A 19,094-nucleotide genomic window follows, 5' to 3' on the forward strand; every position below is an offset into this window, starting at 1 on the left:
TAAGTCATGGATTCTTTGGGGAGTGATAGGTAGATTCTACTTATTTGGAGAGTTTAACAGATCAATGTGCCTTTTGTGATGTCCATAAAGAACCCCAATTTTGTGTAACTTTGTTCGTATTTGCCAAAGTATATTCTGCTCTATTAGCTTGTCTCTTTTCTGAGCATACAGTAGATATCTGCAAATTTTTGCTGCTTTCAAATTGTCAGATAACATATATACCTAATTTCATCAACCACTAGAATGACCAAGAAATATAAAATGGGGAAGAATGTTTGCTCTTCTGTTGTCATGTTGGATCAAGAGAATCTTTGTTTTGGAGATAAGGGATCAAGAATCACTGCCTTGGAAGGATATATTGTTCTATCTCCTTTGTCTCACAGCTGAAATAGTGTTGAACTAAAAGACGCTCGGTCCAACAACAATGACATGGTCTACAGACTAGTGTTTAGTTTTATTAATGTTCACAATTACTAAAGTCTAAAGGTAGTCAATGGGACTGGGAACAGCATCCAATTATGATAGGAAAGCTATAGGATGGAATGGATCCTAGGTTCTTAATACTGTCTAAATACTGAAAAGCTATGAGTAAAATGTGTAAATCTAAAAAGGCTAGATGCCAAATCATATGACCAGTTGCAAGTATAGTCAAGTGAAGGAAGGACATTCCCATGAAATGGAAGCAGGAATTAAAATGGGCCAAAGTAGGAGGCCAGCACCTCAAGCCTACATTGTCATATGTCTATAGCAAGACTGGGACTAGAGGAACCAACGTCATCATCCTCCCTCTCTATCTTGAGAGGTCTGATACAGCATCCAGTAATTCCTTGGAGAGCTGCCCAGGGCTAAAGAGGCTAAGCTGGGGAATTCGGGGACGAAGTAAGGTACTCTGCTTGAAACTTGTCACAGCTCAAGGGGATGAATATCTGGAGGTACAGAAATTTATGACCTATGATTATTTAATAATGTAATAAACAATGTTTCTTATGATGACACCAGTCTACTAAAGATATGTTCTAAGCATCATTTTGAAGTGAAGCTCAAGATGGCCTGTCATGTCTTCGTGCTATGATATTGCTTCATATCTGAATATAACTTTAATTGGGGTTGGAAATATTCCAAACCCCTAACTTGTGATGTGAAATAAAATATAGTTGTAAGAGTGCTCATTATGACCACTTGAGTGATGAAGAGTCAACAGTCCCTTTCGTGATTCATGGGTCAAAGATGTGATGAAGGGTCAATAATCCCTTTTGTGATTAGGGGTCAAAGATCTACTTGAAATGCACGACCAAGATTAGACAGATATAATTGGAACAGGAAATAACCCTAACTTGTAATTTTAAAAAAAGATATAGTTTTTGATGAGGTCATCATGCCCACTTATTGATGAAAGGATCAAATATCCATGTTATGGGATGAAGTTTCAAAGACTAGTTTGAAATGTGAGACCTAGATTGGAAAGATTCAAGTGCCTGGACATTTGAAGACAAAGATAGTTAGGAGAGAGTTAAATTAAAATTAAATTCAATTGTCATGATAAAGCTTGTGGAGCATTGAGTTGGAGTACATGATGTATGAGCGATATGATGTATATCTGTGGGTAGTGTGTCTCTTAATTGATGTGCTCCTTTTATGTATTTTATTGTTTGAATTTATGCCTATTGTATCACTTACATATCATTTTGTTAATTGTTTTGTAATATTTTGTTAATGTCAGTAAAAAAAAAATGCTTGTGCAAGCAATACAAAATTATGTCATACAATGATTTGTGATGTATACGTGAATCCTTATTAATGGATGTTATGTTGTGGTGTTAGTGTTGTAGGTAATGCAATGGTTAATTGACCAGGAAAGATTAGATGGGATGGCGAATACTTTGGTATATTATTTAATATTTTCATATGTAAATCCTTATAAAAGGATATTCGGCTGTGGTATTAGTGTTGTAGATATATTAGTTCTTGATTGACTGGGAAAAATTAGATGGGATGGAGAATACTTAAGTATACAATTTTTATTACCTACGGCTAGGTGTTGTGATGATTTATATTTGTTTTTAGTTATGTTACCAGATCTGTGAGCCAAGCTGTGGGACCTAGGTCCATTTTGAATTGGATTCAGGATTTGGTGTGGTGTGGTAGGGTGATGGAGGAGCATCCAAGGTGTAAAAGTAATCTCGCATCACCCAAAAATATTGTTTTTTTTTCAGCAAGGGCTAAAAAGGCTGGGTGGCTATTTTTAGTAAGTTTGCATTTGTGCATGTATGAACCTGAATACTTACCCAAGGAGCAAAAGTGAAAATTAAGTGAATGGTGAAAGAATCATCTGAATATCCTATGGCATTTTGAGAGATATTAAAGTTTTAGTTCTGGAAAATTTCTTCAATACAACTTCAAATGCAATTTTGAGGGCCTTATAAGTTTTGTATGGGTTTGAAAGTTGGGTAAATTCTGCGTTAGCGGAATATGGCGTTGTAGAACTCTTCGTGAGCTTTCCAACGATATATAATTATTGAAGAGCCAACCGTCAGATCGAAAGTTATGGCTCCCGGAAGTTGTTCTATTGAAATCCAAATTTCTGATTTCCAATTTTTAATAAAATATCTTCTTGAGCAGCAAAATGGACAGTTGGAGTTATGGTGTCCAAAATGGGAGTTACACTTTCCGGAGCATTCTAGGGCGGGTTACACTTTTCAAGATAAAGAAGGCAAATGTGTGATACAAAGAACAGTTCAGAGTACAGATTGTGGTTCTGACCTGCAGATTTTTGTAATAAAAAAGTCCATGTGGCTTGTACATTTTCTGAATGTTGTAATTTCATTTCATTGAGATAATAGAGAGCAGATGTTTCTTTCATGCATTTTTTGTTTGTTTCTCTGTTGTTGTGTGTTTGGGTTTGTAAGGGCATTACCCTTCATCACAGGGATCTGGTAAATTCTTGTTGCAAAGTAAGTAACACGCAGTGCTCTAGTTTCATGTCCAGCCAAACAGTGGTAGACTGAATAGAGGTTTGGGGAAAGAGCTGCAGATGAAATTTTAGAGCACTTGAATATATTGCTTTTATATTAAATTATTAATATTTGTATTAGTAATATATTTTTTTTAATATTTTTACATTTTTTAGTATGAACAAATTCAATCCAATTGTTTTTCTGTCAAATCCACGATTCGGATTGACAAACTTGAACCAAGATCCACACCATAACCAGCAACATAGGGTTTTAGCTGTATCTTTACAAATTTCAGTTGCACCTGGGCATGTTGTGGGCCTTTCCTTGCATTTTGTAATTTCTTTCCTCTGGTTCGTAAGCGTTTTGTTTCCTAGTCATCCTTATACATTTTTTCTCTAAATGTGGCATTTTCCATGACGTGTCTGTTCCAGGGCAAAGTGTTTTAACTTTTAACTTAAAACATGAATTGGAAAATATTCATGTTCATACATCGATGTGACAATACCCAATTGTAAGTTAGTGAAGTATTTTTTCTTGGTAATTTGTGTAGTCGTTATGATAATCAAATCTCTGGGTTGCTTATTAATTCTCTGTATTTGTTCGATGCTTTCAATGTTATTTCGGTATGGGTGCAGTTATCGTAAGGATATTTAATGCCATCTGCTGATAATGAAATTAATTTTCTCTCTTTTTGATTTCTTGTGAAGTTGATGAAGATGATGACGATGATGATACTGAGTATGGACCAGGGAAAAAGAGCCGTCGTAAGACTAAAGTTTTGAATAGGAAATTGAACCCGTTGAAGTAAGTAGTTTTGAAATTCTTGAATTCCAAGACCTGTTATTCAGTTTATAGACCTTGCCAACCAAATTATTGCCAGTAATAATCATATTATTGAAGTCTGTATTCTTACTATTTCTCAGCAGGGTTTCTGGTTCTGTATCCTCCATGCTTCAGAAATTGTGCAGTATTCTTGGGCTTTTGAAAGAACTGCTGCTAATTGAGCGCCTTCTTGACAGTTCTGTTCTACAACTGATAAAAACAAGCATTGCTACATTTGCCATTGATAATATACAGCTATTGCAATTGAAGGCTATTGGCGTAGTATGTGCGGTAATGCATCTCCTCTGTTTAGGCGTGTAATGAGTGAAGCAGAGTGATGTGTTTGTTTTGAATTTGATTTTCTAGACTACACTTGGATTGCTTATACTGAGAGTTATTATGGAAATATAGATTTTCAGCTCATATGTCCAGCACCGTACCATCATAATGGATGAAATCTTTCAGCTGCTTTGGAAATTGCCGTCATCCAAACGTAGTCTCAGAGCTTATCATTTACCAGATGAAGACCAGAAGCAAATCCAGATGATAACAGCCTTGTTGATTCAGGTGGTTCAATGTAGTGTTGCTCTACCTGAACTACGTGAGACAGCTAGTGCTGAACCTGACACAGCTGAACACTCTAATAGTCCAGCTAAATGTTTTGAACCTGCAGCTGAGGCTTGCATGCATTTTTGGGGAACTGTACTCCAGCGGTGGAATTCTCCAAAAGCTCAGGATGGATCAGACATTAAAGGAGTTGTTGAGAATCTTGTTGTAGATTTACTGACAACGTTGAATATACCTGAATATCCAGCTGCTGGACTTTTACTACAGGTAATGGACTGCAAAACTGCATGCCTTAGCCTACTTTCCATCATGATTTTTGTCAATAAATTGGTAATATATTTCATGTCTTCAGGTTCTTTGTCTTCTACTTTTTGGGAGTGTGGGATTGAAGTGTAAAGATGCTGTTGTACGTGGAATGGCAATAGACCTTCTTGGGCAGATTGCTGCAAGACTAAAGCATGATGCTGTAGCTTGCAGTAATGAGAAGTTTTGGATTTTGCAAGAATTGGTAGAAGATAAGTCTGAAGTTTCTGGAATGCAAAAACAGAAGTGTGCTATTTGTTTAGAAGGAAAAGCTGCAAAGTTTATGATTCATTGTGATGGATGTAAGAGATCATTTCATGGTGAGTGCATCGGTGTGACGGGATTGGATATGCTGGGTCGTGGCTGGCTTTGCCACTGTTGCCTTTGCAGGAAGCAACTTTCCATGCTTAGTTCTAACTCAAAAGGAGCTGTCAAAAATAAAGAAGGCAATCCAAAAAACAGTACAAGGCAAACAGCAGAAGTTTCACCTCAAATTTCAGGATTCGATGTCCTTCAGCAAATTCTTTTAAACTATCTGCAGGAAGCTGGATCCACAGATGATACATCTACTTTTGCTCGAAGGTATGTTAATTTTTTTGTAACATCTTGTTTCTTGAGTGGATTTTCATTTTCACTCTCTTGCATTATTTAAAAGAAGATGGACAAGTGTGATGCAGGTTTTATCTATGTCAGTGGTATAGAGATGATCCTAATGCAACACAGTTGCTTCCCTACTACCATGGAAGGTGGACTTCAAAAGCTCCTGTACAAGATTTTGGAGTTGCTCCTTTGCCTTTGTCTAGGAATGCCATTACAAAGATCTCAGCAGCATTAGGCCAACAGAGATCACTTGCTCGTGGGTTTGATAAAATACTTGATATATTGCTGGTATATACCTTGTTATATTTTTCTTTAAAAGTTTTGTTATTTTTCAGATTGTTTTTGTATGTTTATTTCTGATGCAACTTTTCTCTGCACCTAATTTATCATATCAATTTGTCACAGGCCAGCTTGCAAGAGAATTCACCAACTCCGCGTGCCAAGGCATTACGTGCGGTAAGTTAATTTACTGTGTAATTGGTAAAGTGATTATATATATCCTTTATGATATTCAACCGTGTTTGATTTGATTTATTTCGGATGTCTTAGGTTAGTGCAATTGTGGAAGCAGATCCTGGAGTATTAGGTGATAAACGTGTTAAGTCTGCAGTAGAGGGCAGATTTCTTGATTCTGCAATTTCTGTACGAGAAGCAGCCATGGAGCTTGTTGGTCGACATATAGCCTCTCATCCTGATGTAGCTGTACAGGTAAACATTGAACTTATCTGAGCATCTCCACTTATGTAAAAAAAAAATATTTCTTTTGTTTTCCTTGATGTGAAGGAATCTTTGTTAAGTAATAATATGCCATGCTACTGCAATTTTGTCAGTATTTCGACAAAGTTTCAGAGAGAATTATGGACACAGGAGTAAGTGTTCGTAAGCGGGTTGTGAAGATTATTCGGGACATGTGCATGTCCAAGTGTGAGTTCAAGCAAGCAGCAAATGCTTGTGTTCGTATGATCTCTCGTATCAACGATGAAGAAACAAGTATACAGGTATATTGCCATTTCAGTTATTTGAACTTTCACAATAGACTTAAAAAATGTGAAGTCAAAACAAAACACAGCTGAATCAAGCAGCTAGAAATTTGTTAAGATGCACATTTAGAACTGAAGGTATTAGAGGATTTTTTTTTTGGTGTCAATTTTCACAACAATACTAGTGTTGCAGTTTTTGAATATATATTTATTTACATAACACAAGCTGTCATGTAATTTTTAGCAGTATGAGTAAAACAAATCAAAGAATTACAGTTTTCTTGAATAGTTGTAATTGTTGTTCCCCAACATAATGATTATCAATTTTGAAAGATTCATTTTCTTGTTGCATGCATTTGACAAGAATCCACTGCGTTTAATGCAAATAATTGACAAGAAGCCACTCATTTAAAGCTATGTTACCGGATTCTTCTATTATGTTTCTTGTATTGCAGAAATGTGGTCCTGGTTCTGGTACAGGTTCAGGATAGTGATAGACCCATAGGGACCCAGGGTGCCGAGGCTGGACTCTTGGCGAACCCACAGGAACTGGTTTTAAAAATCTTGATGAAATCTTTGTTCCTATTGCTTAAGTCGCAAATTCACCATCTAAACCCTGCATTATACTCGTACAGATTTTTTAAACCTTATTTGAAATCAGAAATTGTATTTTTCACGTCTCAGTGTGCAAGCAGCTGCCTCTCTGCTTGAATGTCTTTAACTCTGCAATGACATTGAATGAAGCCAACATCTTTTCTGTCCTGTTGCAAACTTAAGGTTTATAATTTGTTGTTGCGAGATCCAAACTGTAGGTTTAAAAGTTAAAACTTTATCTTCAGGTTTAGAACTTCAACTTTAGGTTTATCATTTATTTGTTGAGAGATCCAAACTGTAGGAGTAGAAGTTGAAACTTTAGCTTTAGAACTTTAACTTTAGGTTTGTAATTGAAAGAAGCTTTAGCTTTATTTTTAAGAGTTAAAAGTTGAAGTTGAAATATTGTCATTCAATTTTTTAAGAGGTTTCATTTTATATTTGAATTTTTAATTTATAATATAATCATTTAGCTTTAGAAATTTCAATATGATTTATTTATAATTGTATGTTTATAATTTTATAGTTATCTTATATTCATTAATAATAAATATTAATTTTATTTTTTAATGAATATTAATATTATTTATTGTTAATTGTATTTCTTATGTATGCTTATTAATCATTATTAATATTTAAATTTAATGAGTGGAAATGGAATGGTCTCAAGTGTTAATTGTATCTGAAGATGTGAGTTTAATTGAGTAATGGCTGTAACCAGCTGTATTAAAACTAGGTTGAAAATATCTACTGTATCGCCAATCAAAACTTCTAACCTGTACCTGAACCCAAACTTCAACTGGCAACTTGGATTCTAAATGTGATTTACTTCATTTGAGTTTTTAGGGATGTCTGCTTTGTTCTACCAATTTCTATATACTAGCCTTTTCCAACCTTGCAGATCGAGTTTCGAAGTTTTCCAATTTCATTGTACTGTACAAGTCTGTGAAAATTAGTACTGTTGGCTTTAAGAGGGAAATACTGGGTGTATTTTGATTTCATGTTGAGGAGCTTTTGCCTTTCCAGATTCAAGCTTCTGTTTGTCAGAATAAGGCTCTGCTAATTGCTTGGCAACTGTTGCAGGACCTTGTTTGCAGAACCTTCTATGAGCTGTGGTTTGAAGAGTCTTCTGATACACAAACTCAAAATGTTGGGGATGGAAGTAGTATACCACTAGAAATAGCAGAGCGAACGGAACAGTTAGTTGATGTGCTGAGAAGGTTGCACACTCATCAGGCATTGGTTACCATCATTAAGCGCAGTTTGGCTTTAGACTTCTGCCCTCAGACTGCAAAAAGTATTGGTACAAATGCAGTTCAACAGGCCATTGTTCGGAAACACTGTGAACTAATGTGCCAGTGCTTATTAGAACGGATTTTGCAGGTACCAGGTTGAATGATAGTATTTATCTAAATCTAACACATGGCCTAAATGCAATGCAGATGCTTTCAAGGAAAGCATTTTGTCTCACAATTGGTTAAATTTCTGTAATTTTATCAGGCAGAAGAAACAAACAGTGAAGAATCAGAAGTTCGGGCTCTTCCATATGTGTTGGCATTACATGCATTTTGTATGGTGGACCCAACTTTATGTTCTCCTTCATCTGATCCTTCACGTTTTGTGATCACTCTTCAGCCATATCTGAAGACCCAGGTATGTTTTCAAAGGCCGATTCAATCATGGTGCATTTTGATATGTTTTGGCCTCATTCATATCTACAAATGTTATCCCAAGCAAAATGTGATGTAGGGAAGATACCATTTGATACCAAGATAATCAACAAATAAAGGGTTGCAATGCATAAAATTTTATGTACAATTGGATGAATAAGACTTGATTAGGGTTCAATCTAGATGTGCTTTGAAAAGTTTCTGAAGAAAAAATGTTTAAATTGATTTCTTTTTGATCAGTGATACTTCATTTCAAGATTATAATGCTCTACCATATGATGTGTTGTTTATTCTTTCATCAGGTATCTTGGTTGTGTTTATACTAGTGTTATAATCATCTTTTTGTGCTTGTATTATTCAACAGGCTGATAATCGAGATGTTGCACAGCTGCTTCAGAGTATTCTTTTTGTAATTGATACAGTCCTCCCTTTGCTTCGGAGACCTCCTCAGAATTTTGTGGAAGAATTGGAACGGGATTTGAAGCAAATGATAGTTCGCTATTCTTTCCTGACAGTTGTGCATGCTTGCATAAAGTTAGTCAGAATCGGTTTTTGATTTTTTTAGTATTCTTTTTAATGATATGTGAGATTTCATTACTTCAAATTTATCTTTGGATTAGCTATGGTTGGTTTCTATTTGAAAAAAAATGATTGGATGGAATTTTTGATCGGTTCCTTGATTTTTATTTTGCATGGTCACATTGTTGTCATTTTTTAGCATATTTTTAATTGTAATTCAATCAATGTGTAGTTATTCTTTAGTATACTTTTGAGACAAAAATTATCAAATTCAAAAGAGAAGATGACCATCATCAATTATGTTCTTGATAACGTCCAAAACTGAGGGTGGTTTGTGGGATTCAGAAAAATACGGATTGACATACCAACAAGAAAATGCTGTAGAATTCCATGTCAAAAAGTATCAACTGAGATTTCAGACTGATTATCTAGAACTTAGTGTGTGCTGACTGAAAGACAACGAGCAAGGAACATAATCAGCTTAGTATTGCTAGCTTCTTGATTACAACTTGAAAGCAATAGATTGGTCCTTAAATACTTTAGGAAATGGAGATGCAAACATTTACGCATGAAATTTCTGTTTTTGCCACTTCTGAAAGGTGCTAGATATAGAAGGGAGGGAAGAAAGAGGAGGAGAAAAAAAAATTAAAAATGATATTAATGTCCTTGAATAACCAAGGTCAATGGAACTGGAGAACACAAGTTACAATAACTGATGAGGAGTGCTTAAAGGTTCCTAATAACCAAATTTAAAAGACTAAGGCTAAGTCCAGGTCTTAAACCAGGAGGCAAGAGAATCAAATGAGAGGTGAAAATCCAAACAGAACCCAAGTTTAATCAATATATACAAACTTGTTTACTCTATTTAATCCTAAGAAAGGAAGGTGTCATGCTCTGAAGCTAACTGTTTCTAAGATCCAAGAGGTGAAAACTTATGGAGAGCAAGCCTCTAGTTTTGTTTGTTTTTCAATCACAATGAAAACATTGATATATTTTTTGATGAAGTATTTGAGAAGATGGCTTGGGCTAAGAGGGCCTGATTGAAAAATCTTGAGAGAAAAGCAAGGTATTCTTCATAAAATCATTCCTAACCTACATGGTTGACACCCTTTTAAGTATTGAATATTGGTAATATGTGTTTTTGCTTTGAGGCTAGGTAGTTCAGAGACTGCACACATTGGGACTTCCTGTCGATGTGTTTTGTGACATCCTACAGTTAATGTTCTTTTCTGTTAAATTCCAGCATTATATTCAGGCCATTACATCTTTAATTTCCTTTCCCTGGCTTAGTTTGAGTGGTGAAGAGTAGTTCATCCTTGACACTGTCACAAAGAATAAGCTGTTTCAGGTATCCTAGTGGCCACTTGCAGAGGGGATGTGGTATCGTGGATCTGTCACTTTCTGCCTTAGTGACTTTCATTGCTAATGAGTGTGTAATACAAGTGGCTGAAATTTGTGGAAAGAATGATTGGTTCAGTCTTTTGGCCTCAAAAGTCCCTTAAATTGCTCAATATTTTGAAATAAGTTAATCCTGTAGGTCAAGGGCAAACAACTTTGATCTATAGATAATGCAAAACATAGCAAGGGACCTCCTTGATGTCATTTCAAACATGCTACTTCCGTGGATCTATTATAGACAAGGCACCTGAAGATAAGTGGTTCTTTGATCTCTATCCCCTCTAAGAGGTCTTGATTGAAATGCAAGGAAGAAGGAAGGTTATTCCTATCAGAACTTTTCAGTTTCCTAATCTCCATGGTCTTGATGTCTTTTCAAACATGATATTTTCCTTGGATCTATTATATACAAGGCACCTCAACATAAATGGTTCTTTGATCTGTATCCCCTCTAAGAGGTCATGATTGAAATCCAAGGAGGAACTAAGGTATTCCTACCAGCACTTTTTCTAATATCCATGGTCTACAATCCTTTAGACAGAGACTAAAAATTGGTAGTGTATGTATTCCCATTTAGTCCAGACTCCAGAGTGTGAATGGTGAAGGGTTGCTCAGTCATAATGGACACCAGTGGAAAGGACACAATGTCACAGATATGTTATCATCTGCATGAGTGGCTGTGTATAAAATGGGCATTTGGCATTCATAGGGGTTGAAATACGTTGCAAGAAGGATAGAACCAATCTTCTAGCCTTGGAAGTAACTTGAAAAGCTTGATGCTTGAAAGTTTCTAATTCTAAATGTTACGTTGCTGTAAATGTACTGGACCTCCCCTAATCCAAACGTGTTTCAGGTACTGAAAAATTCTGGATTTGTGATGGAATTAGTTTAGAGGCTTCTGAAACATTGAGCAGTCCTAGGAAATTTTAGTTGCATTTTCTTGTTCTGCTTACAAGATGAAACAGCTTGTCATGGTTTTTATTAGTCAATCTAGGAGTACACACACATATCACCTTAAATCTAATCATCCATGTTCAACCCTAATTCTTATTATAACATTATATAAGCAAAATGATCATTCTTGTCTCTACTTCCTCGAACATTGAATGTCCAAGTCTGAACTGCTGAAAATGTTATCCTCCACTCAATCTGCATTTTGTGTGACAAGGAAGTGATGCAATTTTGAACAGTGAACATAGAAAGATGGAGTTTCATTCCACTTATTACTTATCCTGATCTCTCCTTCATTGCTTAAGTAGACTGCTTCAGCAGATATTTTTGATTTGTTTGACACTTTAGCTTGGCCTTTTTGAAGTCCGTATTTTCTGGACTTAAATTTCAAAGTTTCAAGTTTCTGCTTTTATTTGCATTTTGGATTTTTGATCAACTTTGTTCTTGAATTATTCTTTCTTTCAAATTTCCAAAGAATTTAAGTTTTGGTTGTTATCAAGTTTGTTGGCAATTCTAGCTTGTGTGTGCCAAAATCTGTTTTCTGTGTGCAATTGTCTGCAACATTGGCGTAAGTGCAATGAAAGGCCATAAAGGCTGTGGGATTGTTTCGAGTAGAGTTTGCAAATTGTATTTGCTGAAGATAATCAAAGGCATTTCCAGCAAGTGCAACAAGTCTGGTGTTGGTATGAGGAGCAGCAAAGCCCTACAGGAGGTTGAAAGAAAATGCTGGGCATAGGAACAGAGCAGCCAAGGTTTGAAAAGGGTCTGCTAGGTTTGATTATATATGTGTGTTTGGTCATTTGTGTAGGTTTTCGATCCAGCATTCATGGTATGTCATTTAAATCTGACCTGGATTACTTGAAGATACCGCAACTGATAATTGCCTGAATTTCTGTTGTTTAAATCTACATGCATAAGGTTAAGAATTTTATTATAAATTTTTAGGGTTAATATAAATTAGGGTTTGTTTCTTCCAGTGGAACGTTAATAAAAAATAGATTCTAAAACATCCCCTCCCTTGGTGGTACCCGAGATTGTTTTTGGTTGAGTGGGGAATTTTTTTTTGTTGCTCTTGGAGAAGACAGTTGTCGAGAAGTTTAAAGGAAGAGACATCCATATGTGGCAAGTCAAAATACAATTCATGATGATTGTAAAAGACCTATGGGATATTTCAATGTAAAAACACCAAAACTGATGAATACTGATGAGGTGATGGGATGCGTCATCAAATATTGAAAGGCTATGGCTATAACTTGTGTGCAGTTATCTCCTGCCAGGCATCATGCATATCTCATAAAAAACACTAAGGTGGTATATGATGGAATAAGCAGTCTGTTTAGTTTTCATGTAGCAAGTGCAAAACTGACTTTGAAGCAGAGTTTTTTGGTCTAAAGATGAAGGTGATAGTCTTGTGGAAAAACCAAAGAGTACACAAACCAAAGCAAACAAAAACCATATCCTTTTTGGGGATAAGGTCAGCACATTCAGAAAAGAAATATTTTGAGGTCCTTTCGGCTTAAGATTCCAGCAATTGTAGGTATGTAGGCTGATTGACTTACCATTGTACTTGGAAAAATTCTGATTTTATTGGTATTTCTCAATAGGTGGATGAAGCAGCTCGGACTACACTGTTATGGTCCAATTAAATCTCTGGAAATACTTATGAAGGAACCTTATGCCAGAAAAATGGAGGTTTAAAAATTAACATGTAAAAAATGCTAACGGAAGACTCATGGTCGGTACCGTAACAACAGGTTAATCTTTAATAAGCAAATCTAGTTGCAATATTAACAATTTAAAAGATTTTCAGAAACCAATCAGCATTAGTGACAGTGATTTGAAAACCAGAAGTTCATCATTATCTACAATGTGCATAAATCAATGTTTAGTGATGTGTAAGATTCAAAAGAACACAAGAATGGTTATAAACATAGTGCTGTGAAGATATGGAAATCACCTCAGGCACAAAATATCCAAGGGCAGTGTGGGCTCTGTATATGATGACTGCGAGGTTCCTCATCGACTTGCACAAAGATTTCAGCAAGACAGATCCTTACTCTAATGCCTTGAGTGGAAACCCATTAACTGCCTAACATTAATTATTTTATAACTGCAAGAAGTACTGGAAAAAAAGAAACTCTAAAATATGGAAAAGTGAATTTAAACAAAGAACACAAACCTTTGTTGTAAAAGCATTCGAAAACAATTTATCATCTTTAAGACTGAAATTCAGACTGTTAATATGGATACTAGTTGCAAAAGCAAAAAAGAAAGAAAGAAACATAATTGCAGTATTTATGAGCTCAGGAAGTATGCAGAAAATAAATAAATTTTCCTGAGGTGTTTTATTTTCAACTTAGGTCCTGAAACCCTCTAAATACTTTTGTTGGTGAAGAGAGTCTCCATAGACCTCTGTACATAACCACTACCACAAAGTTACATCCGCTTTAACATCTAAGATGCTAGTTAGAGCTAGTATTCCACGTTAGCTGTTCTCTATTTTGTATGCAAGACAATTAAACTACATTGAAGACTTTGTTAGTTAACACAAAATATGGTTGTCTAAATGTAAATGTTAATCATTAACTCACAAAATATATCGATGATTATCAAAGTTACTCCTGACCCACACAAAATGCCCATGACTAATATCTGGTATTGTAATTCAAAATATATCGATGATTATCAAAGTTCCTCCTGACCATCCTCAGGTATTGTAATTAATTATTATATCTGGTGGGCAAATGCATGTATCTTATGGCATCTTGAATAATGGTATAACATTTTAGAATGCATTCTCTATTCAATTTTCAAACTATTTTATTTTAATGTTATTTTTTTTTTGAAACAAAATTTCAAAAACATTAGTGGAAACTTTAACAGTGTAAATTTCAGCTTTCTGCATTGAAAAATATAGCAGTTTTGTGTCAGATATGTACATGATATTTTGAGTTTGACTTGGGTTTTGCAGTTTGCATGTATTTAATTTCATGTAAGTATATAACGGTAAAACATTTATTTTGCAGGTGTCTTTGTTCCCTTGGTAAAGTTCTTATTGATGGTGTGAAGTCATTTGAGTATCTCGTGAGAAGGTTTTATAAACATTTAGAAATTTACAAAGCACGGTTTGAGCCTAAAGACAAGTTGGTGAGTTTATCATGAATTATGAAGTTGGAGCATGTTTATAGATATGCAAATTTTTGCTTGATTACAGAGAATCTTTCAATATTCTCAGAATAAGCATGTGGTGATTTTCTATTACTTCAAGCATTTCTTAGAGTTTGATTTCTTTTTACCATAAAAGTAAATTATTAGGGATGGAAATCATTAAGAATTATGAATTATGCACCCTAACATGCCTCATTAAATACATTGTTTTCATTGTTGCATTGTAATGCCAGAGTTTGTACTGTGCCATTGTGTCGACTTAGATTTTTTATTGGTTTAACTTTACTCTGACTTACTGTTTTATTTATTTTCATTTTCACTATTTGTAATTTTTTTGTTATTTTTAATTTAGGCTTATTTGTGTTGACCTAAATCTTGTTCATTATTAACTAAATTATATTATTCTTGATAGTTTTACAACTCATATTTTCCATGGCATTCTATCAAGAATGGGGTTTAAAAATAATCCTGGTCCATAATCTTTCATTAATATTTTATTAGTACTAAATTATCGTTTTGAACTTCACACTTTAGATATTATCTTGACATTTACAATTGCTACAATTTGATTTATAAATATTAGTAATTATATAGTCTTGAGTTGGCTTATGGTGGGAGGGAACTTTTTTAGTAATTATCTGACTTTTTTAGCATGCAATATAGAATATGACATAGAACTGGTAATACTTGAGAAATTATTTTGGACAACACGTGATAAAATAGCAAGTTCCTACTGTGTATGATGTAAGGCTGTTATTGTGGTGTTGATACTGTCAATGTTCATGGTACCTTATTCACAGATTGTATCAGTCTTTTTCTTATTATACCATATTAGTATATTACCAAAGGTGTTATTGCAAATTCGCCCTGACATTGTCTGTTGACATGCATGTACCTCTGCTACTTATGTTGTGTAGAAACATCTTTGATGCATGCCTGGCCTCATATCAGCCTGCTTATTATCTATCTTAAATGTGAGGGCTTTCTGTTTAAACCATTATATTAGAATGTTATAATCTAGAGATACTAGCGCTTGTGGAAATGTGTTGGCACGATGGGAAAATACAACATGATAGAGGTGGTTATACCTAATTTCAAACAATGATCCCTTTTTCTTCTCATATTATGTGGAAAATTTAATGAAATCCTACCTTGAGGGAAAAACAGAGCGAAAAATAGAAGTGCAACAAGAAGCGAAAGGCAAATGCATTGAGTTAGTGGCAACTAGGGAAAATTCATTTGCATTTGGTAACACTGGATCAAAGCCTGAGCAGATCAAAATGTGTAAAGAGGATTCACATTTGGAAGAGATTATAATACTTTTGGCAACAGTTGAAAAATGAAATCCCTCAAGTGAAGATTGATGATCAAAAATTAGATGAGGAAGTAAAATTTCTACAAAAGTTTTCCATTAATTTATATCATCCATATTTTGTTTGGTTGTGGACAAACACAAGTAGTGAATGGAAAAGGAATGGAATGAAGAAATTCAGATTACTGTTTTTTGCTAAAAGGACACCAAATGGTCCTATTTTGAATTGAAGAGAGAAACATAATTTTGTTAGGAGTTGATGGGAGATGTATGAAGATGGAAAGTTTTCCATGGAATGAGCATTTCAAGGGAGTAGAATGAACTTGAAAACAACATAGGAAGTTCCTGATAGGAAGATGAGTATCATGGTGGAATCCATCATGCGTCCTGTTGACATCTTTTTTATGACTACGTCAAACATAGAATAAAGTTGCCTAACGGTCTCTTCACTCTCTCTTGATCAAAGTGCGATTGCGTGCTAAGATTGCAAAAAGTTCAAACAAACGACTCCAAGGTTCCTTTATGCTATGGACATGACTCAGTTGGCTGATGTGATTGCTGGTAATCCAAGGGGCCTTACATTTGCATCGTTCTTTCACTTCTTTGTTTTGGTGCCTTCATCATGCCTTGGGCGGAATTTCACTGTGGAGGAGGAATTTAATCAAATGTTGAATCCTCCATGACCCCTCCATTTTGGCGCCTTGCTGAGTGCTTGGGCGGAATTTCACTATGGAGGAGGAATTTCATCAAATGCTGAATCCTCCATGACCCCTCTATTTTGGCGCCCTGTTGAGTGTCTGGGCGGAATTTCACCGTGGAGGAGGAATTTCATCAAATGTTGAATCCTCCATGAACCCTCCATTTTGGCGCCCTGCTGAGTGCTTGGGCGGATTTTTGCCATGAAGGAGGAACTTGATGTTTTCTAGCAATTCAGGACATGTATATATATGAAATATAACATTTAAGTATAAGTGGCATCTTCAATATGTCTTTTTCCTTTCTTTGACTTTAAATTATATTTCATATATATTGTCAGGATGTTTGAGAGTGGTTTCAAGTCCCTAGGAATCATAATGCAAATTCTGGATTTTGGAAGATCTCTCAAATTTTCAGACTTAGTCAAATTTCAGGCCATTTTCAAATTAGGATGACATTGGTGGATTGATGTGAATTTCCAGACTTGGATGATTTTGAATGCTTTCCTCTTCTTGAATAGGAGTTCCAAACTTAACCCTTTTTTTGATCCAACTTGTCTACCTTCTGACTGTTCCAGATTTAGAAATGATCTTCAGGAGCGTTCAGTCTTCATTGTCTTCAGGGATGTTCAGTTTTCAGTGTTTTCCTGTGAAGAATCTGCCAAAAATAGATTTTCCCAAATAGTAAGTGTTTCAAAATGTCAAGGTTTGGGCAAAATAGGTTAGGAAAGCACTTACTAAAAATAGAAACTTACTAAAAATAGTAAGTTTGATTTTTGACAAAATTAGACCAATCTGGGAGGTAGTGAAACTTACTAAAAAAAGTAAGTGCTCAGAATTCGCTCAAATTTTATTGGAAGGTCCCTTGAAGGGTCTCGATTCCAGTTCTAAGTTCAGTTTTTCCAAAACCCTAAAAGAAACCCCTAAAATCTAGGACTGAAGGCAAAAACCTTAAAATAAACAAAACGAGTCCTAGACTTAACCAAATTTGCTCAAACGAAAAGCAGACTTGACCAATATGACCCCCAAACACTTGCAAATTTAGAGAGAGACTGACAAGACTGCTTCGAAAAAGACCCAAAAAACAGAGCCAAAAGATCGGAAGGGCCTAAAAAGTAGGGGGTCTCCATTTGCAATGGGGAGATGTGTGAAAACGTCACAACACGTCCTTAAAGAAAACTTCCACAACATATGTTGTGACAAAGAAAGTGGAGATCTCTCCAAATCACTCCCTAAATATTTATTCATTTCTTCTTTTAGTAATATTTCTTTGGATTTGGATGATGAAGCCGTTCTTTTAGATGCTCAACTCACCACAATTTGGGGCATAATACAAGTAATTGTGATACTAATAAAAGAGGGGGGTGAGGGTGGTTGAGCTTTAGAAAGAAAAACAACTTTGGATTTTGGAAAACCAAACCAAGTCCTTTTGGCCTCGAAGAGACATTGAAGGAGGGGACAAATTTTCTCAATGGAGAGTACTCAAGAAATTTCTCACAAAAGGAAGAAGAGGAAGGATTGAGCCTAAGAGAGTGTTTTTTGATTCAAAAATTCTCCGTTTCATTCATAACCACTAACTAAGGAAACATTAAATAGAGATAGCATTTTCGTCCAGCGTTGAGACTCACAGACATTAAGGGATAAAACATCAGCACAGTCACCGACCTGTTCTTAAAAATGGATATAAAGGCAGCATGTAATTAGAGGATGTGTAGACATAGTGTCAAGGCACGATGTGGAAGTTCGGATATAAGGATCAGTCAAAGATAAGTCCCTCCAATTTGCGGTAGATGTGAACAATATTCAAACAGCAATCCAACAATAAACTTTTAATCCTTTGTACCAGAAAAGATGATGGAGCAGGGGTCTCGAACTAGAAAGAAAATCTTTCCAATACCACAGTCTCCAGTCCCAATATCCACAAGTGCTCAGAAATAGTTTAAAGCAGCATCAATAATCAAACGCACAATACAAATACTTCTGCTCAGCTTCTTTTCATATTCTTAGCTCATAGATACACGCTGGACACTACCATACATGCTCAAATCAAAACCAACAAAAATTCTCGACTCTCCATAGAAAAAGATCGAAAATAATTCTACTCAAATCTACAGCACCAACTGCATTTTCCTTCAAAAATAAATACACAATGCCCAGCAATAATTAACACCCATGACCAAAGCATCATCAACTATATTAAGAACGGCTGGAGTAATTTTCAAAAAAATTGATTCCAAATGGTTTCCTTCATACACGGCACACGACACCCCAAATATAGCAAAAAAAACTTAACACAGCTCTCAAATAATATACATGAATCCAAATATAATGCACTACTCCAAATACAATTTGTCGATTTAATATGTTCTGACAGAAGAAAATCGACGCACCAATTAAACAATGGAACTTAAGAAATCTGCGATTACTCGATACTTATTTCCTCCGTCAGAAACAAAGAGGCCACATCTTAATAATTTATCGCCAGCTTCAGGAAGAATGAATAAATAAAAGACTTAATGAATTGGTTTAAAAAAGAAACGCACATTAAATTCACCCACACAATATAA

General features: G+C 35.3%; 1 protein-coding gene across 5 annotated transcripts in view; it reads left to right on the forward strand.

Moving 5' to 3' along the window:
* Positions 1–19,094, forward strand: part of LOC131036497 (sister chromatid cohesion protein SCC2) — a 100,613-nt gene that overhangs the window by 44,076 nt on the left and 37,443 nt on the right. For 4 of the 5 annotated variants that reach the window (XM_059221721.1, XM_057968397.2, XM_057968394.2 and 1 more), the window contains exons 8-19: positions 3,662–3,758; positions 3,878–4,067; positions 4,188–4,610; positions 4,696–5,228; positions 5,324–5,534; positions 5,652–5,702; positions 5,796–5,954; positions 6,077–6,244; positions 7,901–8,200; positions 8,318–8,470; positions 8,852–9,021; positions 14,379–14,499. In XM_059221721.1, coding sequence (XP_059077704.1) covers positions 3,662–3,758; positions 3,878–4,067; positions 4,188–4,610; positions 4,696–5,228; positions 5,324–5,534; positions 5,652–5,702; positions 5,796–5,954; positions 6,077–6,244; positions 7,901–8,200; positions 8,318–8,470; positions 8,852–9,021; positions 14,379–14,499 — 2,576 coding nt within the window. The remainder of the gene's footprint in view (positions 1–3,661; positions 3,759–3,877; positions 4,068–4,187; positions 4,611–4,695; positions 5,229–5,323; positions 5,535–5,651; positions 5,703–5,795; positions 5,955–6,076; positions 6,245–7,900; positions 8,201–8,317; positions 8,471–8,851; positions 9,022–14,378; positions 14,500–19,094) is intronic. The other variant, XM_057968395.2, reaches the window with a different exon arrangement.

This window comes from Cryptomeria japonica, chromosome 5 (genome assembly GCF_030272615.1).
Source record: "Cryptomeria japonica chromosome 5, Sugi_1.0, whole genome shotgun sequence".
In the NCBI taxonomy this organism is placed as follows: Eukaryota; Viridiplantae; Streptophyta; class Pinopsida; order Cupressales; family Cupressaceae; genus Cryptomeria; species Cryptomeria japonica.